Here is a 27,467-nt window from a genome sequence, read left to right on the forward strand (position 1 = left end):
AAGAGTATTGCCTGGAAAATGCTGAGACTACTAGGGGGGGACAATTTAACTGTTAGAAATGGTTGCAAGTTTCTAACGATCAGAGCGCTTCCCCATGTCGCAGATTTTCCTTCGCAGCTCATGGAGGTGTGCAATGTGGCTGCACCATAATTCAAAACAGAGGGGATGTCTATTTCTGTTTTAGTTAACATTATAAAGAATCTAGCTGTTGCCAGGATGAAATCACCTCTGCCAACATTTTTTTTATCTGAGGTGTCCTAGCTTTATTGCTTTGCTTAGGGGCCCTGTTGCAGGAGTTGCCCCTTGTGACCAGCAGCGCTACAGAGACTGGCGGCAGCAGCGCCTTCACCCACCACTCACACCAATGTCACTGTGTGCCCTGTGCACAGACTGCTATGTAACCTCTCCTATTCACCCACCACTCACACCAATGTCACTGTGTGCCCTGTGCACAGACTGCTATGTAACCTCTCCTATTCACCCACCACTCACACCTATGTCACAGTGTGCCCTGTGCACAGACTGCTATGTAACCTCTCCTATTCATCCACCACTCACACCTATGTCACTGTGTACCCTGTGCACATACTGCTATGTAGCCTCTCCTATTCACCCACCACTCACACCTATGTCACTGTGTGCCCTGTGCACAGACTGCTATGTAACCTCTACTATTCACCCACCACTCACACCAATGTCACTGTGTGCCCTGTGCACAGACTGCTATGTAGCCTATACTATTTAAGTGACCATGAGCCCAAAGCTCCCCCCCCCCCACCCCTTACCGGCCACACGCACGGTGCCACACCTATCTCTTGCATTGATGACGTCAATACATTTTGTTTTTGTTATTGCTCAAACCTCATACATTGCAGTCCTCTTTTTGCTTCAATAAAATCAATGGTGTACCCTATCTTTTTTAATTAAAAGCTAAATATATCTGTCAATGGAACCATACAGTAAATGTACTGATATTTTTTCTTAGTCCGAGAGATGCTTTGCAGTTATGAAAGAGGATAGACTGTAAGCTCTCTGCCCTCATGTGCTTTTCCCTCCCTCACCTATACCATCGCCTCCTCCCCACTGCCTACAATGGCACCAAACCTTTGGGTTAAGCCGTCACTGCTTTTGTGGGTATGATGACGGTTGATGCAGCAATGGTTATACAGCTTGTATCCCATATTCTGCCATGTTTTGTGCTGTAAGTCTTTTGCACTTTTCTTGTTATGCTTGCACTGGTGCGGTTTATGTACTATGTAAGGCTCTGCAGGCCCCATTTAAATAAATAATAATAATAATGATAATATTGTTCCTTCATTCAAACACCAGCCAATCAGACACTTGCTTTCATTGACTAACTTGCACTAGAAAAGTAACGTTAGTCCTGATTGGTTGCTGCGGTATAATTTCAGAATTAATTTAGGTTTAGAAAACTGGGTTATTTTTATTATTTGTCAGAAAGATCTGATCACCTGGGTACTGTCCCATCAGATAGCAAGGATAATATATGTGCCCGAGAGAGTGAAATATCGGATCAGAAGGGTAATATTTAATTTGTATTACGCAGAAGAAAAGCGACGTAAATCTGTATGAACTTCTTTGTTTATTCACAAACTGAATTTGGTATAAATTATATATACAAATATAACGGTTATGTACATATCAGGCGCCATTCCCAGAATCCTCTCTGTGAGGACGAGTCAGTCTGGCAGGGCCCTTCATTCTGCCTCGTAGGGGGTGGGATCACCAATCCCTTCTGTCTTCAACGCATACCAGGGGTAACCCCCGTGCTCTGTCAGAGGGGGCGGCTTCTATCAAAGGAACCAGCCTTTGAAGTGGGATGGGTGGGGGCTGATGACTTTTTACACTTGGATGAGCTAGCAGTGAATAAACCTGAAACATAAAAGGTTTAACAAGTAAGTGACCAAAAAGCAAAATCCAGGCAAAAATAAATAATTGCAACATGCTCTACATTGCTTATGTATTAATATTATACTGTACCAGTATAATACATACTATGCATGTGGTATATATTGTATACTCTACATCAGGGGTTCCCAACCACGGTACTCAAGGCACACTTACAGTCCAGGTTTTAAGGATAGCCATAGTTGAGCACAGGTGACTTAATTAGTACCTTAGTTATTTTGATTTAACCATCTGTGCTTAAGCATGGATATCACTAAAACCTGGACTGTCAGTGTGCCTTGAGGCCCGAGGTTGGGAATCACTGGTCTACATATATGTTACACATTCCCCTCAGTACGTGTTTATATACCTATATCAGCATGTAGATTAAATATATATAATGGCTGATTTTAGTTATACACACATATACATACATAGTTTTATATATATATTAGGGGTGTGCACCGGACACTTTTCGTGTTTTGTGTTTTGGTTTTGGATCTGGATCTTTCTTCGTGTTTTGGATCTGGATTGGTTTTGCCAAAACCACCCTTCCGTGTTTTGGGTTCTGGGTTTTGTGTTTTGGATCTGGATTTTTTCTTAAAAAATAAAAAAAAAACGCTAAAATCACATAAATGGGCCTTTTTTTGTTCCTACGCTATTAATAACCCCAATAACATTAATTTCCACTCATTTCCACTCTATTCTGAACACCTCACACCTCACAATATTGTTTTTAGGCCAAAAGGTTGTACCGAGGAAGCTGGATGACTATGCTAAGCGACACAAGGGGGCGGCACAAACACGTGGCCCATCTAGGAGTGGCACTGCAGTGGCAGACAGGAAGCCAATCAGCGTTATGGTGCCCATTTGCATGTAGCACGAACCCGGGAGATCCGTGCTACATGCATCTGTGTGATTGGCACAGAGCAATGACAGGTCCGTGAGACCCGTCTGTGCTGCTGTGGTAAAAAAAAAAAAAAAAACCTGTGTAAAAAAAGAAAAAAATGGCGTGCACCCCCCCAAAAAAGAGCAACCAGCCCCGGGCATTAGTAACCCAGTGCTGGGTGTGCTTAAATACAGGGGACAAATGACGTAGGGGTCCCCTGTACTTAAGCACAACCAGCACCGGGCTAGTCAGAACCAGCGCTGGTTGCCAAAATACGGGGGACAAACGACGTAGGGGTCCCCTGTATTCTGCGCAACCAGCTCTGGGCTCTGATCCGGTCCTGGTTCTGGAAATATAGGGGACAAAAAATGAGTAGGGTTCCCCTGTATGTTCCAGAACCAGCACTGGACTTTTTCTAGCGGGGGGCTGATGCCACAGCCAGGGGAGCCCTTTCACCGGGCCCCCCAGCCGCAGCATCAACCCTGACCGCTAGTCAGCCCAGGCCGGGGATCCCTGGAGAGCTGGGGACCCCCCCAATAAAGGGGTCACCCTCTCCAGGGCACCCCAGGCCCAGGCTGATAGCCCGGGGCTATCCCCGCCACCCCTTGTAGTCAATGGTGGGAACCGCAGGGTAAACTTTAATAACCTTGCGGCTCCCAGCATTGACTACAATGGAGGGAGCCGTTCATTGGCTGAGAGAGACGGGAGATGGCCTCTCTCAGCCAATGAACGCTTAGCAGCGGGGTTTCCATGGTGATACCCCGCCGCTAAGCTCTCATTCGGGAAGTACCGTTCTATAGAACGGTACTAAGTTCGTGGATCGCGTTTTCGTTTTTTTTTTTTGCCAAGTCCGGGGATGCCTACTTTGGAACGAAGAGGACAGAACCTCGCATAGGAGATGGTGAGTATGTTTTTTTTCACAGGTCCCCTATGGATACTTTACCGGACAAGTGGACCGATGCTACAGGTTACATAGGTGAGTATGTGTACATGTGTGTGTGTGTATGTATGTTTAATAAACTTATACTGTCACGGTGTGTGTGTCCTGTGTTTTTTTTAAACATTTTTTTACAGGTGAACTACAGGTACTAGTGGGCCCTTAATGCCCTGCATGCTGGTACTTGTGGTTCTCCAAGTACCAGCATGCGGGGCAGGCTTGCTGGGACTTGCAGTTCTACTTGTAAAGACAATGTTTGATATTCTTTATTTACACCACACCACACAATCAACCCGCCACCAGGGGTGGCGGGGATAGCCCCGGGCTATCAGCCTGGGCCTGGGGTGCCCTGGAGAGGGTGACCCCTTTATTGGGGGGGTCCCCAGCTCTCCAGGGATCCCCGGCCTGGGCTGACTAGCGGTCAGGGCTGATGCTGCGGCTGGGGGGCCCGGTGAAAGGGCTCCCCTGGCTGTGGCATCAGCCCCCCGCTAGAAAAAGTCCAGTGCTGGTTCTGGAACATACAGGGGAACCCTACTCATTTTTTTCCCCTGTATTTCCAGAACCAGGACCGGATCAGAGCCCAGAGCTGGTTGCGCAGAATACGGGGGACCCCTACGTCGTTTGTCCCCCGTATTTTGGCAACCAGCTCTGGTTCTGACTAGCCCGGTGCTGGTTGTGTTTAAGTACAGGGGACCCCTATGTCGTTTGTCCCCTGTATTTAAGCACACCCAGCACTGGGTCACTAATGCCCGGGGCTGGTTGCTCTTTTTTTTGGGGGGGGGCACGCCATTTTTTTCTCTTTTTACACAGGTTTTTTTTTTTTTATTTACCACAGCAGCACAGACGGGTCTCACGGACCCGTTAGTGCTCTGTGTCAATGACACAGATGCAAGTAGCACGGATCTCCTGGTCCGTGCATGCATCTGTGTCATTGAAATACACAGCAGCACAGACGGGTCTCACTGACCCATCTGTGCTCTGTGTCACTGTCAATCACACAGATGCATGTAGCACGGATCTCACGAGTCCGTGCTACATGCAAATGAGCACCATAATGCTGATTGGCTGAGAGCCGTGACAGACGGCTCTGTCAGCCAATCAGCACTTTGCCCATTAAAGGCAAAGGCATTTTTTTTTAAATGGCCGCTCGAGGCAAAACCTCGAGATCCGACAGCAGATCTCGAGGTTTTGCCTCGGGAGAGGGATCCGGGGCAGACAGGGAGATCCGAGCTTGGGCTCGGATCGCCCCGGATCCCCGAAGTTCGGGTGGGTTCGGTTCTCAGGGAACCGAACCCGCTCATCCCTAATTTATATTAGGAAGTATAGTAACCTATTTACGTACAATTAGATCCATATATATTTAAACCCTGACACAATTTTGTTAGTCTAGCCGTTTACTAAAACATATTCACGTTATAGTTATATAATAAATATTGTTTTACAGTGCAGACTATCAGTTTTAATGTGAGGATATTTGCATCCAAATGAGAGGAAGGTTAATGAATTACAGCTGTTTAATATGTTGCACCATTTTTTCAAGAGACCAAAAGTAATCAGACAAGTGACTGCAAAGCTGTCTCATGGACAGATGTGGGCTATTCCTTCGTTATTATTATTTTTTTTATTACTTAAGCAGGCAAAAGGTCTGGAATTGATTCCAAGGGGTAAATTTACTAAAGGTCCCCATACATCAACAATCTTAAAACCACAATTGAACAATTTGAAGATTTATTGCTCGATCTTAGGATTTCCCAATCTAGCAATCTGCACCCACACATTACAGATCTGTTTCAGTGATTTGCAGATCGATTGCAGCAAACACAAGTCTGCCAATATTGAAAGGCCCATCCTTTTACTAGTAACGGTCTGCAAATCTGCTGATCATGGCCATACACTAGCAATTTACAGCCCCAATCGATCTGTGAAATCCAACATATTGCACAATCTGATTTAACAATTCCAATCACTTTTTGGTTGCAATCTGTGATCTGTGAAGCCCATACATTGTAGATTTTTATACACAACCGATTGCTGATGTATGGGGGCCTTAAGATGGGAGTTCTATTAAGAAGTGATGTTGCCCATAGCAACTAATCAGATTCCAGGTATTATCTTCTAGAAGGTGCTAGATAAATGAGAAGTAGAATCTGATTGGCAACATAACTTCTTAAATAGAACTCCTATCTTAGTAAATTTACCCCCAAGCGTGGCATTTGCATTTGGAAGCTGTTGCTGTGAACCCACAACTTGTGATCAAAGGGGCTCTCAATGCAAGTGATAAAGGTCATCCATAGGCTGCAAAAAAATCTATCAGAGAGATAGCGGGAACCTTATTAGTGGCCAAGTCAACAGTTTGGTACATTCTGATAAATAAACAACACATTGGTGAGCTCAGCAACACAAACAGGCCACAAAGTCCTTGCAAGACAACAGTTGTAGATGACCGCAGGATGCACTCCATAGTAAAGAAAAACCCCTTCATAACATCCAGCCCAGTGAAGAACACTCTCTAGGAGGTAGGTATATCATTATCCAAGTCTACCATAAAGAGAAGACTTCACAAGAGCAAACACTGCGGGTTCACAACATTCATAAGCCTCAGTAATAAAAAGGCCCGATTAGACTTTACCAAAAATAAAATCTTATAAAGCCAACCCAGTTCAGTTCTGAGAGTGAATCCCCTTCCTCAGGACAGAAGTCTAGATTGCTGTCCTGAGGAAGGGGATTCACTCCCTGAAACGTTGACTACCCATTAAACACCTTAACATTACATAGGGTTTACTTTTTGCAAGCCTCTGAGTGCCGCCTCTTATTTGGTTGGAGTATATATATTTATTTATTTATTTTTCTTTACGTAGTTTAATGTTTCTCATTACTCTCAAATTAAAGCAAGTGGAGATAAAAATGGAAATCACAGAGACATTTTGTTTAACAAAATTGAGTCAAAATTTTGGACTCATCATTTTATTTAACTATTTTTTTTAACTATTAAAATTTGTAACTGGGTCTAGCCTGTATTACTGCACTGTACATCACTGCAGAACTTAGTGGAACCCTATAAATAGAGCTAATAATAGTAATAACAACAATAATCTCTTGCTTGTATATGTGTACCATCTACTATATATGTAGGTGGGACAGAATAACCTGCAACCAATCATAGCCTTGGAGTATTCACATCAGTACAAAGTGCTGGATACAGTGACTTGTATCCACATATTACTGTGTAAGGACAATGAAAAAGAAAGAAAGTCATGAACTGACAGTCAGAAGGAACAAGTTCCCCAACAGAACAAAATAATCATGTGATGATCCTGTCAAACTGATTTAGGAAGATTGTGGTAGCAAATGCATTTATATATGAAACTATATTTATATATTCAACTTATGTATGATTGGCAAAGATCTTGGGGGACTGGCAGAGCTGCGAAACACACAAAGCTTGAAGAAGCCTAACCATGTCCTTTTCACCTTTTTGTTGCATCTAGTCGAAAAAAGTAAACAATTGTTTTTTGGTTCCTCTGTACTAAGCGCTAGCGCTGTTAATTACAGTCAGGTGCATAAACATTGGGATATTGACAGAATTTTCATATTTTGGCCTCTATTCACCAGCACAATGGCTTTGAAATGAAACAAACAAGATGTGCCTTAACTGCAGATTTTCAGATTTAATTTGAGGGTAATTACATCCAAATCAGGTGAACGGTGTAGGAATTACAACGGTTTCTATATGTGCCTCCCACTCTTTAAGGGCCAAAAGTAATGGGACAAACTAAACAATCCTAAATCAAACTTTCACATTTTAATAATTTGTTGCAAATCCTTTGCAGGCAAATTACAGCCTGAAGTCTGGAACGCATAGACATCACCAGACGCTGGGTTTCATCCCTGGTGATGCTCTGCCAGGCCTCTACTGCAAAAGTCTTCAGTTCCTGCTTGTTCTTGGGGCATTTTCCCTTCAGTTTTGTCTTCATCAAGTGAAATGCATGCTCAATCGAATTAAGGTTAGGGGATTGCCTTGGCTATTGCATAACATTCCACTTTTTAGCCTTAAAAAACTCTTTGGTTGCTTTTGCAGTATGCTTCGGGTCATTGTCCATCTGCACTGTGAAGCGCCGTCCAATGAGTTCTGAAACATTTGACTGAATATGAGCATATAATATTGCCCGAAACACTTCAGAATTCATTCTGCTGCTTTTGTCAGCAGTCACATCATCCATAAATACAAGGGAACCAGTTCCATTGGCAGCCATACATGCCCACGCCATGACACAACCACCACAATGCTTCACTGATGAGGTGGTATGTTTTGGATCATGAGCAGTTCCTTTCCTTCTCCATACTCTTCTCTTCCCATCACTCTGGTACAAGTTGATCTTTGTCTCATCTATCCATAGGATGTTGTTCCAGAACTGTAATGGCTTTTTTAGATGTTATTTGGCAAACTGTAATCTGGTCTTCCTGTTTTTGAGGCTCACCAATGGTTTACATCTTGTGGTGAACCCTCTATATTCACTCTTGTGAAGTCTTCTCTTGATTGTTGACTTTGACACATATACACCTACCTCCTGGAGAGTGTTCTTGATTTGGCCAACTGTTGTGAAGGGGTTTTTCTTCACCAGGGAAATAATTCTGCTGTCATCCACAACAGTTGTTTTCCGTGGTCTTCCGGGTCTTTTGGTGTTGCTGAGCTCTCCGGTGCGTTCTTCCTTTTTAAGAATGTTCCAAACAGTTGATTTGGCCACACCTAATGTTTTTGCTATCTCTCTGATGGGTTTGTTTTGATTTTGCAGCCTAATGATGGCTTGCTTCACTGATAGTGACAGCTCTTTGGATCTCATATTGAGAGTTGACAGCAACTGATTCCAAATGCAAATGTCACACCTAGAATCAACTCCAGACCTATTACCTGCTTAATTGATAATGAAATAACGAGGGAATAGCCCACACCTGTCCAAGAAATAGCTTTTGAGTTTATAGTCCCATTACTTTTGGCCCCTTAAAAAGTGGGAGGCACATATAGAAACCGCTGTAATTCCTACACCGTTCACCTGATTTGGATGTAATTACCCTCAAATTAAATCTGAAAGTCTGCAGTTAAAGCACATCTTGTTTGTTTCATTTCAAAGCCATTGTGGTGGTGAATAGAGGCCAAAATATGAAAATTCTGTCAATGTCCCAATATTTATGCCCCTGACTGTATATTACTGCAAGAAGACCTAATGCTGTCCGGTTTTCACCCACAATAATGAAAGTCTAGACAGTCAGTGAAAAATGTAAAAAGAAATGCCCTTTTTCTCGAAATTGTTGATATTGTAATAAAAGTACTTTTATTTAATCCAAGTACGATTTCTGCCTACTATTATTAGAATATCATTACCTTACCTTGCATTCCAACAGGACCAAAATCCTGTCTCGTCAAAAAAATTGCATGATCATGGTGTTCAGAGTGGTTAGGGTCGGCTTTCTGCTGCTGGTGTGCCCAGCGACACACATTTTCAAGGCTTCTTGATGGGTTACCCCTTTCAATTAAACTGATAAACTGTAAGAAAAATTTGAATAATATTGTTGCTTATAACACACAGTGGTCCATTTTTGTCAGCAGCCATTTGACCTACCGGTATGTTTTTGGTCTGTGGGAGGAAACCGGAGCACTTGGACAACACCCACACTAACAAAAAAGTTTCTCTGATAGGACCATGGTCAGGATCGAACCGATGACCAAATCTTTGTGAGGCAACAATACCAACCACAGTATCTCTGTGCTGGCACAGTGGATAGTATTTTTATAAACTTGAATGAACACAACGCTTACATAAAGATAAGGCAGCGTCTTACAGGAAAACAAATATCTTGTATAATTTTCACAACAGAATGTAACCGTCTAAAACAAGTTAAAAAAAAAAAATGACTTAAGATGTAAAAATGTTACACTGGTGCTTTTGGAACAACCATAACCTTGCTTAAATGTCTCCTAATCCAAATTGAATGTAAAATATCACCACACACTTGTGACATTACCTATTTTAAACAACAAATCAGTGTCAGCAAATCACATCTAGTTGTGATTGTTGTATCTTATATATCTAACTTGTATTTGCACTATATAAGTAAAGTACAGTATAACTATTTAACAAGTAGTAAAATCCTCAAAGCACGGAAGCAAGTGTTGATGAACATGGCTCACTTGAATATATTCCTCGTTAGAGTATATGGAAAGTAATATCTTTATTAGCCAGTCTTACCTTTGCATAACCCAACATTATCATGCGGACTAGAACTACATTAATGTGGGCACCGATGGAGTCATCATGGTAAATTTCATTCACCTGTGGAAGAGAGAGTAATATTATATTGCGGTGTTTCTATCATTTAATTCTCAATCAGACATGATGGAACAAGTTCTATTGATTATCGTACTGCAGAGGTGACAGAGAAAATTTAACGTAAGACAGATTACCCTTTATTATGATTTGCTAAACCAGGGACTCCGTTTCACAGACTGGTTTTTAATTCCATAAAATCAATTCAATGATGGTTTCCATTCCCAAATGCTAGAAAATAACTATAGGCATCTATTTTTGCAAGTCTGAATAGCTAAAAAATTTTTTATAATAAGCCTATGCTAAATAAATTCATTGAGAAAAAGTGTTACTGGCCAAAAATACAATGGGAAATATGGAAGCACTGGCTGGAACAGAAGAAATACTTTTAGACATGATGGGCCAAATGTAATTTCCAGTTTTAGTAAAAATACAGATAGCACAGTCTCGCATTTTTTGAAGGTTCGAGTTGGTGCCGGGACTCGCAAATGTAATAGCCTGCAAACTTTTCAGCTTGAGGCTACTACACTATGCGAATCTGTGCGAGTATTTCCCTATGTAAACTTACACCTTTTAATGCAACTAGCATTAAAAGGTGCGAACTATACAGAAGCCATCACAGATCAGTGAGATCCATGAAGCCTTCTGTCTGTGTGTTTTAAAATGACATGCACCCTCTCCCCAGAAACATAACCAGCCCCGGGCACTGTACAGCCTGTCCTGGTTCTAAATATACAGGGGTCAAAATGTGTAGGGAGCCCCTCTATAGTAAGTACCAGCACAGGGCTTTTATGAGCCGGTCCTGGTTGTGAAAAAACAGGGGACAAAACGAGTAGGGGTCCCCTGTAATTTCCATAACCAGCACTGGACTCTTTCTAGCAGGGGAGGGGGGGTAATGACACAGCCAAGGAAACCCTTTCACCGCTACATTGTATCCAAGGATGTAACTACAACGTTCACCTGAAGTAACCTTGTGGTTACATCATTGGATAAAGTGTAGCGGTTCCCATCATTTATTTATTAACAGTTTTTTATATAGCGCAGCATATTCCGTTGCGCTTTACAATTGGAACATTAACAGAACAAAACTGGGTTAATAACAAACAGATATATAGGTAGGAAGGCCCTGCTCGCAAGCTTACAATCTATAGGGAAATAGGCATTGATACACGAGCATAGGTGCTATATATTGCATTTTGGTCCAGCCAGAATGCACAGTTTCTTGGTGGGCTGCATGATCCAGTCACACAGGAATATCGACCAAATGTCATGAGGATGTGAGAGAAAGACGATGTGTGAGATTGTGTGTGGACTGTAAAAGGGGATGTAATTAGATATGGAAGCTATGAAGGTTATGTGGTAGGTTCTGGAATCTGATAAGCTTGCCTGAAGAGGTGAGTTTTCAGGGAACGCTTGAAGGATTGGAGACTAGAAGAAAGTCTTATTGTGCGAGGTAGGTTATTCCATAGAGTGGGTGCAGCGCGAAGAAAGTCCTGTAACAGTGAATGGGAGCAAGTAATGCATGGGGATGAGAGACGCAGATCTTGTGCTGACTGGAGAGGTCGGGTTGGGAAATATTTTGAGATGAGTGAAGAGATGTATGTTGGTGTGGTCATAGACTTCAATGGAGATTTCACACCATTGAAGTCTATGGAGGAAGACAGGCTCACCTAGTATATATATCAATTCATCAAAGTGGAACATTAAGAACACTGTAATTAAGAGCAATACAGGTCAACAAGTGAGGCTCCATAAATACTGTAATTTTATTACATAAACAATAAAGGTTATGTTTTAAATTAAGTGCATCAAACAACAGCAATTCCTTTTCTTTTCCATTTTGATATGAACGCACACAGCCAATCAGCGAGCAGCTCCAACGGAGACGCCCGCTGATTGGCTGGCGGCTCCTACAATGACTGGGCATACGCGTGCCCCAGTCATCCGCGTGGAGGAAAGGTATGTGTAAACTAGGGATGTGCAGGCTCGGTTCTACTCGGTTCCGTTCGGTTTTTTTTACCGAATCTTATTGGCTATCCAAAACTCGTGACAGCTGAAACCCAATAAGATTCGGGAAAAAAAACCGAACGGAACAGAGTAGAACCGAGCCTGCATATCCCTAAAACACATACCTTTCCTCCTGCCTGGCATGGTTTCGGGTTTTTCCTTTTGTTTGTTTTAACCCCCTGGATGCCTACAGGGTTTGTAGAGGACATGAACATTGCATAGGAGAGGTGAGTATGAATTTTTTTTATAGGTACCCCTATGGATTCCTACTGGAGAAGGGGACATGATGGCATCAGGGATACTAGATGAGTATGTGTGTCAGTGACTGAGTGTGCATGTGTGTTTAAATAAAATTGTACTTTCACGGTGTGTTTTGTCTTTAATCTAATATTTATTTTGCAGTGGAACTACAGGTACCAGCGAGCCCGTAATGCCTACCATGCTGGTACTTGTGGTTCTCCAAGTACCAGCATGCAGGGGAGGCTTGCTGGGATCTGTAGTTCCACAGCAAAAGACAATATTAACACTTCTATTTTACACAACACATTTACACTATCAACCCGACACCCACTGGCCAGGGGTGCCGGGGATAGCCCTGGGCTATCAGCCCAGGCCTGGGGTGCCCTGGAGAGGGGGACCCCTTTATTGGGGGGTCCCCACCTCCCCAGGGATCCCCGGCCTGGGCTGAATAGCAGTCAGGAGTAATGCTTTGTCTGGGGAAATCGATGAAAGGTTTTCCCTACAAAGAGTCCACTGCTGGTTATGGATATTACAGAAGACCCCTACTCGTTTTGTCCCCTTTTTTTACACAACCAGGACCGGATCAGAAAAGACCTGTGCTGGTACTTAAAGTACAGGGGCCCCACGCATTTAGGCCCCTGTATTTTAAAAACCAGAACAGGTTGTACAGAGCCTGGGGCTGGTTATGTTTCTGGAGAGGGGGTGCACATCATTTAAAAAAGATTGTATATATATATATATATATATATATATATATTTATTTTTTAATATGGACACATAGAAACATGCACGTATCTCATGGATATGTGCATGTTTCTGTGTTACTCTGACCTGCTCAAGATAAAATCGCTATCCTGAAGCTGGTCTATTGTTTTTGCAAGTTCTCAGGCAGTAATATGTGTGAGTGAAGCACTCGCACTCTATTACAGTGCTCGAATTCTATCTAGAGAATGGGAAAACATCTGGGGGCAGGATGTAATAGAGATCGAGTCTGCCGAGGTGCGAGATGCAGACTGATCTCAATCGTTTATTTAAAGTTGCAGTCATTTACAAGGTAGAGCCAGTTCGGCTTTGCCTTGTAAATGACTGCAACTTTAATAAAATGATCGATATCAGTCTGCATCCCGCAACTCCAGCAGATTCGATCTCTTTTACATCCCGCCCTGGATGCGAGATGTTTTTTGCGAGTTATAGTAAAGCCCGAAAAATGCGGGTTTTACTATAGTCGCACCCTATTACATTTGCGAATGAGTAAAAAATGGGTTAGTATTAGGGGTGAGCGGGTTCGGATTTCTGAAATCCGAACCCCCCCGAGCCCCCCCGATCCGAGGCCGATCCGAGTCAGGCTCGACTTTTTCCGCCTGACTCGCATCAGAAATCGAGGCAAAACGTCATCATCCCGCCTTCCGGGTCTCGTGGGTTTTGGATTCTATATAAGGTACCCGCGTCGGCGCCATTTTCTCACTCGGCTGTGGACAGTGAAGAGGGAGGGTGGGAGTTAGGGCTGGCTGGGCTGTGTAGTGCAGTGCAGTGTAGTGTTGTGCTGCGCTGTTGTTGTCCATAGGGGCTGTGTCCACTCCTCCAAAGTCCATAGGGGCTGGCTGTGCTGTGCTGTGCTGCTGTTGTCCATAGGGGCTGTGTCCACTCCTCCAAAGTCCATAGGGGCTGGCTGGACTGTGTTGTGCAGTCAGTTGTCCATAGCGGCTGTGTCCACTCCAAAGTCCTGTGCAGTGTCCCAGTCCTAAAGGGGTGCTGTAGTGTTGTCCAGGGGGTGCTCTGTCCATCAGGGGTGCTCCCCCCAAAGTTCAAAAAAAAAATATATTTTTTCTGTGTTTGTGAATTGTGTGTGCAGTAGCCGCACGTGAATCAACAAAGTATTGCCAAGCGTGCGCCTGTGTCATAAGTAAAGGGCCGGCTGGCTTGAACGTTAAAGGGTGCTGTAACCCCCAAAGTGCACTCCAAACCAAATAAAAAAATATTTTCTGTGTTTGTGAATTGTGTGCACTGTGGCTGCACGTGCATCAACAAAGGAGCAGTGCCAAGCGTGCGCCTGTGTCCCATAAGTAAAGGGGCCGGCTGGCTTGTCCATTAAAGGGTGCTGTAACCCCCAAAGTGCACTCCAAACCAAATAAAAAAATATTTTCTGTGTTTGTGAATTGTGTGCACTGTGGCTGCACGTGCATCAACAAAGGAGCAGCGACAAGCGTGCGCCTGTGTCCCATAAGTAAAGGGGCCAGCTGGCTTGTCCGTTAAAGGGTGCTGTAACCCCCAAAGTGCACTCCGAAAAAAATTAAAAAATATATTTTTTTGTGTTTGTGAATTGTGTGCGCAGTAGCCGCATGTGCATCAACAAAGTAGCGCCAAGCGTGCGCCTGTGTCATAGGTAAAGGGCCGGATGGCTTGACCGTTAAAGGGTGCTGTAACCCCCAAAGTGCACTCCAACAAAAATAAAACATTTTCTTCTGTGTTTGTGAATTGTCTGCACTGTACATGCATCCTCAAAGCAGCAGTGACAGGCGTGTCTGTCTGTTAAAGGGTGGTGTAACCCTCAAAGTGCGCTCCACAAAGAATAAAAAATTCTTCTTTTTTTTTCTGTCTTTGAGAATTGTGTGGGCTGTAGCTGCACGTGCATCAACAAAGGAGCAGCGCCAAGCGTGCGCCTGTGTCTCATAAGTAAAGAGCCGGCTGGCTCATTTCTTAAAGGGTGGTGTAACCTACAAAGTGCACTAGTCTCCAACAAAAAAAAAAAATTCTGTATTTGTGTGCGCCTTAGCCGCACATATATATCAATATAACATAAATGGACCAAACTTCCTCCGATAAAAATAAAATAGGGAAAGATGAAGAACCACTTCCTCCTAGTGCTGTTGCTGCTGCTGGGAGTTGTTAATCATCCCAGAGAGGAAGTAGGAACACCACTACTTTTACTAAACAATTGACCCTCCAACAGTCCTTAGCGAGGAGGATGAAGTACGACAGCAGTCATCCTGAATCAAAACGTATAACTGAGGTCTTGACTGCTATGTTGGTGTTAGACGTGCGTCCGGTATCCGCCATTAGTGCAGTGGGATTTAGACAATTGATGGAGGTAGTGTGTCCCCGGTTCCAAATCCCGTCTAGATTCCACTTCACTAGGCAGGCGATACCGAGACTGTATAGAAACGTCAGAAGAAGTGTCCTCAGTGTCCTGAAAAATGCCGTTGTAGCCAATGTCCACTTAACCACGGACATGTGGACAAGTGGAACAGGGCAGACTAAGGACTATATGACTGTGACAGCCCACTGGGTAAATGTATCACCTTACGCAGCAACAACAGCAGCGTCACCAGTAGCAGCATCTCAGAAACGCCAGCTCGTTCCAAGGCAGGCTACGCTGTGTATCACCGGTTTCAGTAAGAGGCACACCGCCGACAACCTCTTAGAGAAACTGAGGGAAATCATCGCCCAGTGACTTACCCCACTTAGACTCTCCTGGGGATTTGTGATATCTGACAATGCCACCAATATTGTGCGGGCATTACATCTGGGCAAATTCCAGCACGTCCCATGTTTTGCTCACACAATAAACTTGGTGGTGCCGAATTTTCTAAAAAGTGACAGGGGCGTGCAGGAGACACTTTGGGTGGCCCGAAAAATTTCTAGCCACTTTCGTTAAAGGGTGGTGTAACCCTAAAAGTGCGCTCCACAAAAAATAAAAAATTCTTCTTTTTTTCTGTCTTTGTGAAATGTGCGGGCTGTAGCCGCACCTGCATCCTCAAAGCAGCAGCGGCAAGCGTCTGTCTGTTAAAGGATTACATCAGTGACAGCATCCAAGTAGGCATGTCAGACAGTCCGTACCTGTACTGGCAGGAAAAAGAGGCAATTTGGAGGCCCCTGTACAAACTGGCTCTATTTTACCTGAGTTGCCCCCCCTCCAGTGTGTACTCCGAAAGAGTGTTTAGTGCAGCCGGGAACCTTGTCAGCGAAAGGCGTAGGAGGTTGCTTCCACAAAATGTGGAGAAGATGATGTTCATAAAATTAATTATCAACTCTTCCAGGGAGACCAGCCTCCTGAACGTACAGAGGGATGTGTGGTGGTGGATTCTAGCGGGGACGAAAAAATACTCTGTGAGGATGAGGATGTACACAACACTGAAGAGGGTGAGGAATCAGTGAATGAGGAGGATGAGGATGACATCTTGCCTCCGTAGAGCCAGTTTGTGCAGGGACAGATTAATTGCCAGCTTGTTTTGTGGGGGCCCAAATGAACCAATCATTTCAGCCACAGTTGTGTGGTAGACCCTGGCGCTGAAATGATTGGTTTGTTAAAGTGTGCATGTCCTGTTTATACAACATAAGGCTGGGTGGGAGGGCCCAAGGACAATTCCATCTTGCACCTCTTTTTTTTCTTTGCATTATGTACTGTTTGCGGCCTAGTTTTTCAAACTGCCATCCTGTCTGCCACTGCAGTGTCACTCCTAGATGGGCCACGTGTTTGTGCCGCCCACTCGTGTCGCTTAGCATAGTCATCCAGCTACCGCGGTGTAACCTTTTGGACATAAAAACACTATTGTGAGGTGTGAGGAGTTCAGAATAGACTGGAAATGAGTGGAAATTAAGGTTTTTGAGGTTAATAATAGCATAGGAGCAGAAAAATCAACACATTCTGGGATTTTAGCTGTTTTTATGCTTTTTTAAAAAAACATACAGATCCAAAACACAAAACCCAGAACCCAAAACACGGAAGGGTAGTTTTGGCAAAACCAATCCAGATCCAAAACACGAAGAAAGATCCAGATCCAAAACCAAAACACGAAAAGTGGCCAGTGCACACCCCTAGTTAGAATATCACTTTGTGATTTCATATAGGAAACCATAGGGTCTACTGATGGAATGAGTCAATAATTATGTCTATTAAAAATACCACATCAAGAAGGTTTAATTTCTGTATACATTTTTAAAGCTAAAGAATATATAAAAAATTTGATAGATACTGTATAACATAAATAATATAAAGATTGGTGAAGAGAGACTTCTAAGGTGATTGTTAACACATTTACTTAGAACAGAACTTCATAATCTGCTCTTCAATTACAGTATAATTATGCATACAATATATCAGTGTTCTACCCGCGCTTTATTTGTTGGGCAGTCCGCCCTGCAAATATCCCCCACCGCCCAGCAGTTGAGCTGCATTGAAAACTAGCGGCGGTGCCCGCACCCGCCGCTAGTGTCCCCAGGGCCCCACAAGTGTAGGGCAGACCGCAGTGAGTAGCGGTCTGCCCTACACAGAAACAAACACACAGCCGCCAGCGGCAGCTGTGTGTTTATCATAGCAGCGCAGCCAGCCAATGAGAGTCATACAGACTCTGATTGGCTGCTGCGGCCACGGAGGGAGCCGGCTAGAGCTCACTCATGAGCTCCCATTCCGGCTCCCCCCGCAGCGGTTGATGGGAGAGACGTCATGACGTCTCTCCCATAGTACAGAGCAGGCCGGGAGCAGCGGACAGCAGCGGTCGTGGGCTGGAGCTGGGATCAGGTAAGTTGTCTATTTTTTTCTTTTGTGAGTATGCGTTACTGTATAAAGGGGGCTGCTAATGGGGGCACTGTATAGGGGGCTGCTAATGGGGGCACTGTATAGGGGGCTGCTACTGGGGGCGCTGTATAATGGGGCTGCTACTGGGGGCACTGTATCATGGGGCTGCTACTGGGGGCACTGTATCATGGGGCTGCTACTGGGGGCACTGTATCATGGGGCTGCTACTGGGGGCACTGTATAGGGGGGCTGCTACTGGGGGCACTGTATAGGGGGCTGCTAATGGGGGCACTGTATAGGGGGCTGCTAATGGGGCACTGTATAGGGGTCTGCTAATGGGCCCACTGTCTAGGGGGCTGCTAATGGGGGCACTGTATAGGGGGGCTGCTAATGGGTGCACTGTATAGGGGGCTGCTAATTGGGGCACTGTATAGGGGGCTTCTACTGGGGGCACTGCATAAGGGGCCAGCCTGGGGGCACTGCATAAGGGACACTATTTAAGCCTGGGGTACTGCATTAGGGGCCAGTCTGGGTGCACTATTTAAGCCGTCTGGGGGCACTACATAGGGACACTACTTCAGCCTGGGGGTACTGCATAAAAGGCAAAGCTAAACTACAGGGGGCACTGCATAATGGACACTTTTGAGTGACAGCCAGTGGGAGAGCAGCCTGAGACCTGTCGGGCTGGATTGGTAAGGGAGATACCCCTTTTCCCGGCGCGCATAATTGCAAATGCCCCCACCCGGCTGCTGTTTGATGCCACCCGGCTGGAAACACTGTATATTATGGACTTCATTCAATAAAACATCTGAAAGGGGCAATTTCCACCATGGCAAAACAATTTTGCACTGCAGGAGAGGAGTTGATATGGGGACAAATTTAGAGTTGTAGGGGATACATCCTAGTGAAGCGCTAAGCCAATGGTTCCCAAACTTTTTTGAATCACGGCGCCCTAGAGTATCAGCATTTTCTCCATGGCACTCCTGGGCCAAAAGTTTCTTATTGAGAAATTTTGCAAAGATTAAATTAAGTCATTTTTGCTTATATTAGGTTCAGTTATGTGGTGGGTGACAAGGCTGCGCTTCTTTTTGTCCACATCATTTTTCATTGGCAGTCATTAGCACTGGTTTTGCCGATCACATTGACTAAATATAATTTTATTTGGTACTGGACCACCAACCCGAGGCACCCCTGCAAGTGCCCTGAGGCACCCAGTTTGGAAACCGCTGCTTTAAAGTAAAAATACATTTTCCCTGTATCTGTGTTTTACAGTACATGTATAAAGGGACATTCTTTTGTGCCCTTGTATCGCAACATGATTTATCCATGTGCACCGTTTAGTTTGCTTTGTTTCTAAATTTAAATCATATTTGCGTACTCTCACAGAATTTTTGGCAGACTCCCAAATTTGGGAGTGGCGGCTACAGTTCCGAATCCCAATCATTTTCCTAATGAAAAGGGATGATTGTAGGATCATGCACTGTCACGTGCACTTGTCATGTGTGCTCCCTCTCTGAGATATTCCGGAGAAGAGGTCCATAAAGTAGACCAGTACAGCATGCTCTAAATGAAGATCTAATTTGGGAACCAACTCTTTTGGTGCACAAGAACAATACCACAATGACAAGTACAGTCCCAAGTAAAAATAAAAATATTTGATAATCACTAAATTATGATTTATCCCAAAATAAGATCTGCAAGTGGATTAGTTTGGAAGATATTCTCATAAATTGCAGACAACAGTCAAATACTTTATATTTAGTATAACAAATGTAAGCTTTGCTATTGTATATATGCCTTAGAGATAATGTTTATAATAGGGGTGTGCACCGGCCACTTTTCGTGTTTTGTGTTTTGGTTTTGGATCTGGATCTTTCTTCGTGTTTTGGATCTGGATTGGTTTTGCCAAAACCACCCTTCCGTGTTTTGGGTTCTGGGTTTTGTGTTTTGGATCTGTATTTTTTTGAAAAAAAGCATAAAAACAGCTAAAATCACAGAATTTGTAGGTTTTTCTGCTCCTATGCTATTATTAACCTCAATAACCTTAATTTCCACTCATTTCCAGTCTATTCTGAATACCTCACACCTCACAATAGTGTTTTTATGTCCAAAAGGTTGCACCGAGGTAGCTGGATGACTATGCTAAGCGACACGAGTGGGCGGCACAAACACGTGACCCATCTAGGCGTGAAACTGCAGTGGCAGACAGGATGGCATTGAAAAACTAGGCCCCAAACTGTACATAATGCAAAGAAAAAAAAGAGGTGCAAGATGGAATTGTCCTTGGGCCCTCCCACCCACCCTTATGTTGTATAAACAGGACATGCACACTTTAACAAACCAATCATTTCAGCGCCAGGGTCTGCCACACAACTGTGGCTGAAATGATTGGTTCGTTTGGGCCCCCACAAAACAAGCTGGCAATTAATCTGTCCCTGCACAAACTGGCTCTACGGAGGCAAGAAGTCGTCCTCATCCTCCTCATCCACAGATTCCTCACCCTCTTCAGTGTTATGTACATCCTCATCCTCACAGAGTATTAATTCGTCCCTGCTGGAACCACAGGTCCCTCTGTACGTTCTGGAGGCTGGTCTCCCTGGAAGAGTTGATCATTCATTTTATGAACATCATCTTCTCCACATTTTGTGGAAGCAACCTCCTACGCCTTTCGCTAACAAGGTTCCCGGCTGCACTAAACACTCTTTCGGAGTACACACTGGAGGGGGGGCAACTCAGGTAAAATAGAGCCAGTTTGTACAGGGACCTCCAAATTGCTTCTTTTTCCTGCCAGTACAGGTACGGACTGTCTGACATGCCTACTTGGATGCTGTCACCGATGTAATCCTTTAACAGACAGACGCACGCTTGTCGCTGCTGCTTTGAGGATTCAAGTGTGGCTACAGCCCACACAATTCACAAAGACAGAAAAAAAAAAAGAATATTTTTATTGTTTGTGGAGCACACTTTGAGGGTTACACCACCCTCTAACAGACAGACGCACGCTTGTCGCTGCTGCTTTGAGGATGCAAGTGCGGCCACAGCCCACACAATTCACAAAGACAGAAAAAAGAAGAAGAATATTTTTATTCTTTGTGTAGCACACTTTGAGGGTGTCACCACCCTTTAACAGACAGACGCACGCTTGTCGCTGCTGCTTTGAGGATGCAAGTGCGGCTACATCGCACACAAGTCACAAACACATAAAAAAAATAGTTTTTTATTTTTTGGAGCACTTTGAGAGTTACACCACCCTTTAACAGACAGACGCACGCTTGTCGCTGCTGCTTTAAGGATGCAGGTGCGGCTACAGCCCACACATTTCACAAAGACCGAAAAAAAAGAACAATATTTTAATTGTTTGTGTAGAACACTTTGAGGGTGTCACCACCCTTTAACAGACAGACGCACGCTTGTCGCTGCTGCTTTAAGGATGCAGGTGCGGCTACAGCCCACACATTTCACAAAGACAGAAAAAAAAAGAACAATATTTTAATTGTTTGTGTAGCACACTTTGAGGGTGTCACCACCCTTTAACAGACAGACGCACGCTTGTCGCTGCTGCTTTGAGGATGCAGGTGGAATCTAGACGGGATTTGGAACCGAGGACACACTACCTCCATCAATTGTCTAAATCCCACTGCACTAATGTCGGATACCGGACGCACGTCTAACACCAACATAGCAGTCAAGGCCTCAGTTATACGTTTTGCTTCAGGATGACTGCTGTCGTACTTCATCCTCATCGCTAGGGACTGTTGGAGGGTCAATTGTTTAGTAAAAGTAGTGATGTTCCTACTTCCTCTCTGGGATGATGAACAACTCCCAGCAGCAGCAACAGCACTAGTAGGAAGTGGTTCTTGATCTTTCCCTATTTTATTTTTATCAGAGAAAGTTTGGTCCTCCATTTATGTTATATTGATATATATACGTGCGGCTAAAGCGCACACAAACACAGAAAATATTTTTTTATTTTTGCTGGAGAGTAGTGCACTTTGTGGGTTACACCACCCTTTAAGAAATGAGCCAGCCGGCTCTTTACTTATGGGACACAGGCGCACGCTTGGCGCTGCTCCTTTGTTGATGCACGTGCAGCCACAGTGCACACAAGTCACAAACACAGAAAATATATATTTTTTTGGTTTGGAGTGTACTTTCGGGGGTTACAGCACCCTTTAACGGTCAAGCCAGCCGGCCCTTTACTTATGACACAGGCGCACACTTGGCACTACTTTGTTGATGCACGTGCGGCTACTGCGCACACAATTCACAAACACAGAAAATAATTTTTTTTCGGTTTGGACTGGAGTGTACTTTGGGGGTTACAGCACCCTTTAACGGTCAAGCCAGCCGGCCCTTTACTTATGACACAGGCGCACGCTTGGCACTACTTTGTTGATGCACGTGCGGCTAATGCGCACACAATTCACAAACACAGAAAATAATTTTTTTTTTGGTTTGGACTGGAGTGTACTTTCGGGGGTTACAGCACCCTTTAACGGTCAAGCCAGCCGGCCCTTTACTTATGACACAGGCGCACGCTTGGCACTACTTTGTTGATGCACGTGCGGCTACTGCGCACACAATTCACAAACACAGAAAATAATTTTTTTTTTGGTTTGGACTGGAGTGTACTTTGGGGGTTACAGCACCCTTTAACGGTCAAGCCAGCCGGCCCTTTACTTATGACACAGGCGCACGTTTGGCACTACTTTGTTGATGCACGTGCGGCTACTGCGCACACAATTCACAAACACAGAAAATAATTTTTTTTTTGGTTTGGACTGGAGTGTACTTTTGGGGGTTACAGCACCCTTAACGGTCAAGCCAGCCGGCCCTTTACTTATGACACAGGCGCACGCTTGGCACTACTTTGTTGATGCACGTGCGGCTACTGCGCACACAATTCACAAACACAGAAAATAATTTTTTTTTTGGTTTGGACTGGAGTGTACTTTCGGGGGTTACAGCACCCTTAACGGTCAAGCCAGCCGGCCCTTTACTTATGACACAGGCGCACGCTTGGCACTACTTTGTTGATGCACGTGCGGCTACTGCGCACACAATTCACAAACACAGAAAATAATTTTTTTTTGGTTTGGACTGGAGTGTACTTTCGGGGGTTACAGCACCCTTTAACGGTCAAGCCAGCCGGCCCTTTACTTATGACACAGGCGCACGCTTGGCACTACTTTGTTGATGCACGTGCGGCTACTGCGCACACAATTCACAAACACAGAAAATATATTATTTTTTTAGCACTTGGGGGGAGCACCCCTGATGGACAGAGCACCCCCTGGACAACACTACAGCACCTCTTTAGGACTGGGACACTGCACAGGACTTTGGAGTGGACACAGCCCCTATGGAGAACTGACTGCACAACACAGTCCAGCCAGCCCCTATGGACTTTGAAGTAGTGGACACAGCCCCTATTAACAACAGCAGCACAGCACAACACAGCCAGCCCCTATGGACTTTGAAGTAGTGGACAACAGCAGCACTACACTACACTACACTACACAGCCCTAACTCCCACCCTCCCTCTTCACTGTCCACAGCCGAGTGAGAAAATGGCGCCGACGTGGGTACCTTATATAGGATCCAAAACCCGCGAGACTCGGAAGGCGGGATGATGACGTTTTGCCTCGATTTCAGATCCGAGTCAGGCGGGAAAAGTCGAGCCTGATTCGGATCGGACTCGGATCGGGGGGGCTCGGGGGGGTTCGGATTTCAGAAATCCGAACCCGCTCACCCCTAATATGTATGTGTCAGTGTAACTGTATGTGTAACTGTATATAGTATGTGTGTGTACGTACGTATGTATGTATTGTATACATGTGTCTGTGTAACTGTATCTGTCTGTATAAGTGTATATGTATGTATGTACGTATGTATGTATCTATGTATCAGTACATATGTGTCCCTGTAACTCTATGTGTCTGTGTAACTGTATACAGAATGTATGTATGTATGTGTCAGAGTAACTGTGCATATGTGTCCCTGTAAATGTATGTGTCTGTTTAACTGTACATATGTGTCTCTGCAACTGTATGTGTGTATACAGTATGTATGTATGTATATAGATATAGATGCGGCACTCATGGGTTTCAATAAATCACACAATACCAATTTTTCCTGGGGTCAACATTTCAATTACTGTGCATTTTCATCAGGACGAAATGTGTGATTTACTGAAACCCCTGAGTGCCGCATCTATCCTCTCTGTTTATTATAGCATTTAACCATGCTGCTGCTGGCAACGGGGTAAATGCATCATTTTGTCTGCAGGGAGTGCCGATCCATGGACATATATTTTATACATATATATATATATATATATATATATATATACACACACACATACTGTGCATGTATATATATATACTTATATACGTATACATACTGTGTGTGTGTGTGTGTGTATTATTTATATATATATATATATATATATATAAAGTTATAAACAAACACACACATTGATCCCTGGTTAGAATCTAACCCATGGCCCCCAGTGCTGTGAGGTAGTGCTAACCAGCGTGCTACCATGCTGCCCATAGCGCCTAATGCTAAGAGCAGCTCTGGGTGTATGCTATCCCTTATAATACACAAGTATTTGCAGTCAATATTGCAGTACTGGATTCACTAAGAACTGACAATAACATGATGCACATTGTCCAGATATGTTTTACAGCAATTTACTAATCGCGGTCATGGACATATGTATGAAGTACATGGAAAGTTCTAACTCACTCTTTAGTCTTTATCCTTCCCGCAGGTACCGCACAGGCAGCCAAAGAGGCCGTTTACCACCTGGATGGTGCACAGGATCAGGGAGATGCCGGTTGTAGAAAGAATCATAGAAAACAGGATTATATTAAATTCCGCCACACCCTTGGGTTCGATGCATGTGTCCCAGAAGTCTTTGTTGAACAGGTAATTTTCATTACTGCAGAAGAGAAGAGAAACAACAAGTTAAGTTGTTGGTAACAAAGTGCACCACCGAGATGTGTTCTGCGGGACGGGGTTCTATGGATGAGATAAATGGGTGGTTCACTGCCTTGCAAGAGGAGGCCAAGCTTTTTGTTTTCAGATAAAGGGACCTCGGTTTTCCAAACACCGCGGGGGTGTCAGAGATTGGACCTGGTCTTACTTTGATTGGCAGGCAGTTTACGCATTCTGGCAGTGCTCCTGTTCACCCAATTCAATTAAAGGTTACGTGTAATAAACACAGCAGAGATGTCTCCACAGTCTGTCCATGTAAGCTATGAAGGAGATTATCGTGGACATTACATGAGGAGACAAAGACACTTTGCACCATTTATATTTGCAGGGGTATCCACAAGCCCAGGGAAGCGAGCGCGCAGCTTGAAATGTAATAAAGCGATAACCTGAAAGTCTCACCTTAAATCTGTAAGATTCGTGTCAAAGGGACGGCCCCAAGTATGGTAAGATGTAGCGGTGGAGTTTACGAGAAAATAACACGTAGGCCCACGCACCATGCCCACGATAGACACCGCAAAGCCATACGCGGATCCAACAACCCCAATTAAAGCAAACAGGATGGACAGGAACATCTATGGGAGTGAAGAGGTAAAACATTAGGTGCCCGGTAGAAGAAATACAATAGCCAAACGGCATCAACTCCAATGATAAAAATAAAATATCTTTGCATTTCACTTTAACTAAGCCAGTGCGAGAAATGCCATTCCACACGCTTTATACATCTCTGTATTCCATGAATAGAGCCGCCACAGCCATCATCAACTCATTCTGCTCCATGTTGTGGTCAGGGTGGGACTAGAAATGTTTTATTATGACCCTAACCAATGCGGAATGAGGGGAACAGTTTAGTAAAATTGGGGTCATCTCTGCTACATAGACTGATATCTCCCCCCCTACATCTTACAGACAACCTCCTATAAGCTGAGACCTGGGTCTTATAACTAGGTCAATCTAGCAGCAGCTCTGGATTAACAAGTGCCTGAGAGATCTATGGCTCCAGGGTGATTTAATCAAATACCACTCCGTACGTCAACTTTTAAAGTTGGTGTTGGTGGGGGGAGGAGGTGCAGTACATATGTGGAAGCTGCCCCATCACCTCGCATGGCTCTTTCTATTGTGAAATGCCCCTATAACTGTTATCCTCTGTACCCACAAAGTTGGGCAGACCCTCATTACAGACGACATTGGTGTCAGCGCTGAATCACTCATAGATCTTTAGATGGATGAAGATTCTTAATAATAATAACTATACATCAAAAGAGTGAATTCGGTCACTGGGAAAACTTCTCTTAAAAAAACCTATGAAATGTGAGGATGTTTCCTGCGAGTCTCCATTGCTGGCAGATGCACAAACTTATAGTATAGTATTTATAGTACTTATAGTATAAGTTATAATAGTGGTACTAGGTCTAGATAATAATCAGCCGGGTTCTTACCCCGCAGCGGTTATTGCAGCAGCCCTCTCGTCCTGTCGCTTGGATGTGGATAGCTGGAACCAGGACCTGGGGTGAGGAAATAGTCATCTGTTACTAGAGGGCAATGGGATAGGAGGAGATAACGGAAAATGAACTGTCTTGTGGTGCCATGAGTGGGCACAGCTTAAAGTGTATATATATATATATATATAAATTATAAAAGCGAAGACCCTTACCAGTATCCCGCCTCCTATAACCCCTCCTAGGAACAAAACTTCTGGTGTCATATGATCTCCTGCATTGGAAATTGGCTCAGTGTCCCATCCTGGAAAGAGCTGGATGATATTGCAGATGATAGAGATGGCAGACAGGGGGAACAGCGAGATTCCAATAAACTTTGCACATTTCCCAGTGCACATGGTGAGATCGGGATGAGCTGGAAGTACGGAGCCGAGCAGGAGAAGGAGGAACTGTAGAGAGGAGTCTGATCCGGGTCCCTTATATTCCCCAGCCCCAGCCCCGAAGATAAGAGGTTCTGAGTCACAGGACAGTGGAATTTGGACTTCATCTCACACACAGGGAGATAGGGGAGCCTGTGACGCACTGTGCTGCAGTATCACACAATGACACAATTAATGTATCGCACCACAAAAAACAGCACAGTGAGATGCAAAAAATATATATTTTTAAAAAAATAGATATATCCGTAATTAGTGTTTACCCCATCAGAGGACATCATGGGCCTGGGTTTGAGTCGCAGGCTTTGTCGATGTTGGACGTAGCTGAGTAAATAATTTTTACTGTGCAATCACCTGGGGCATAAAGAGCTCAGCAGGGTGTGATGATGCCCCCACAGTTGCCATTTTGGAAAGGGGCTGAAGCCAGTGTCATTTTTAAATAAAGTTAATTAAAAAATAAATAAAAATGATGAGTTGGAGGAGTGGCGGAGCTGCGGGGACGCCATTGCACGGTGATCAGCAGAGCTGAGAGAGAGGCAAAGAAAAGAACAGAAGAGTGGCTGGGGCTTAGAATAAAAGGCCGAACTGTTTGCAGTGACTACTTTTTGGAGGGGAAGTGGCATCAGATTTGGTGAGAGGAAGCCATTATTACACACAACTTCTATGTGTGATATGGAGAAGCTCATCACACTTTGTATATCAGCGCTGCAACAATGCTATGTGACCTTCAGTGGCAAATACACTATAAGGGCCCCAACGTGTGCACAAAGAGT

General features: G+C 44.2%; 1 protein-coding gene across 1 annotated transcript; it reads right to left on the reverse strand.

Moving 5' to 3' along the window:
* Positions 1–24,572: 24,572 nt before the first annotated feature.
* LOC148507458 (transmembrane 4 L6 family member 4-like) lies at positions 24,573–26,670 on the reverse strand. The gene is made up of 4 exons (XM_088446043.1): positions 26,473–26,670; positions 26,258–26,323; positions 25,221–25,393; positions 24,573–24,765 (listed from the first exon to the last, which is right to left on the reverse strand). Exons 1-4 carry the CDS (start codon positions 26,653–26,655, stop codon positions 24,573–24,575), a joined length of 615 nt encoding a protein of 204 aa, XP_088302169.1. The 5' UTR covers positions 26,656–26,670.
* Between the last annotated feature and the right edge of the window lie 797 nt (positions 26,671–27,467).

Source organism: Taudactylus pleione, unplaced genomic scaffold, assembly GCF_031769625.1.
Source record: "Taudactylus pleione unplaced genomic scaffold, aTauple2 ptg000393l, whole genome shotgun sequence".
NCBI classification, from domain to species: Eukaryota; Metazoa; Chordata; class Amphibia; order Anura; family Myobatrachidae; genus Taudactylus; species Taudactylus pleione.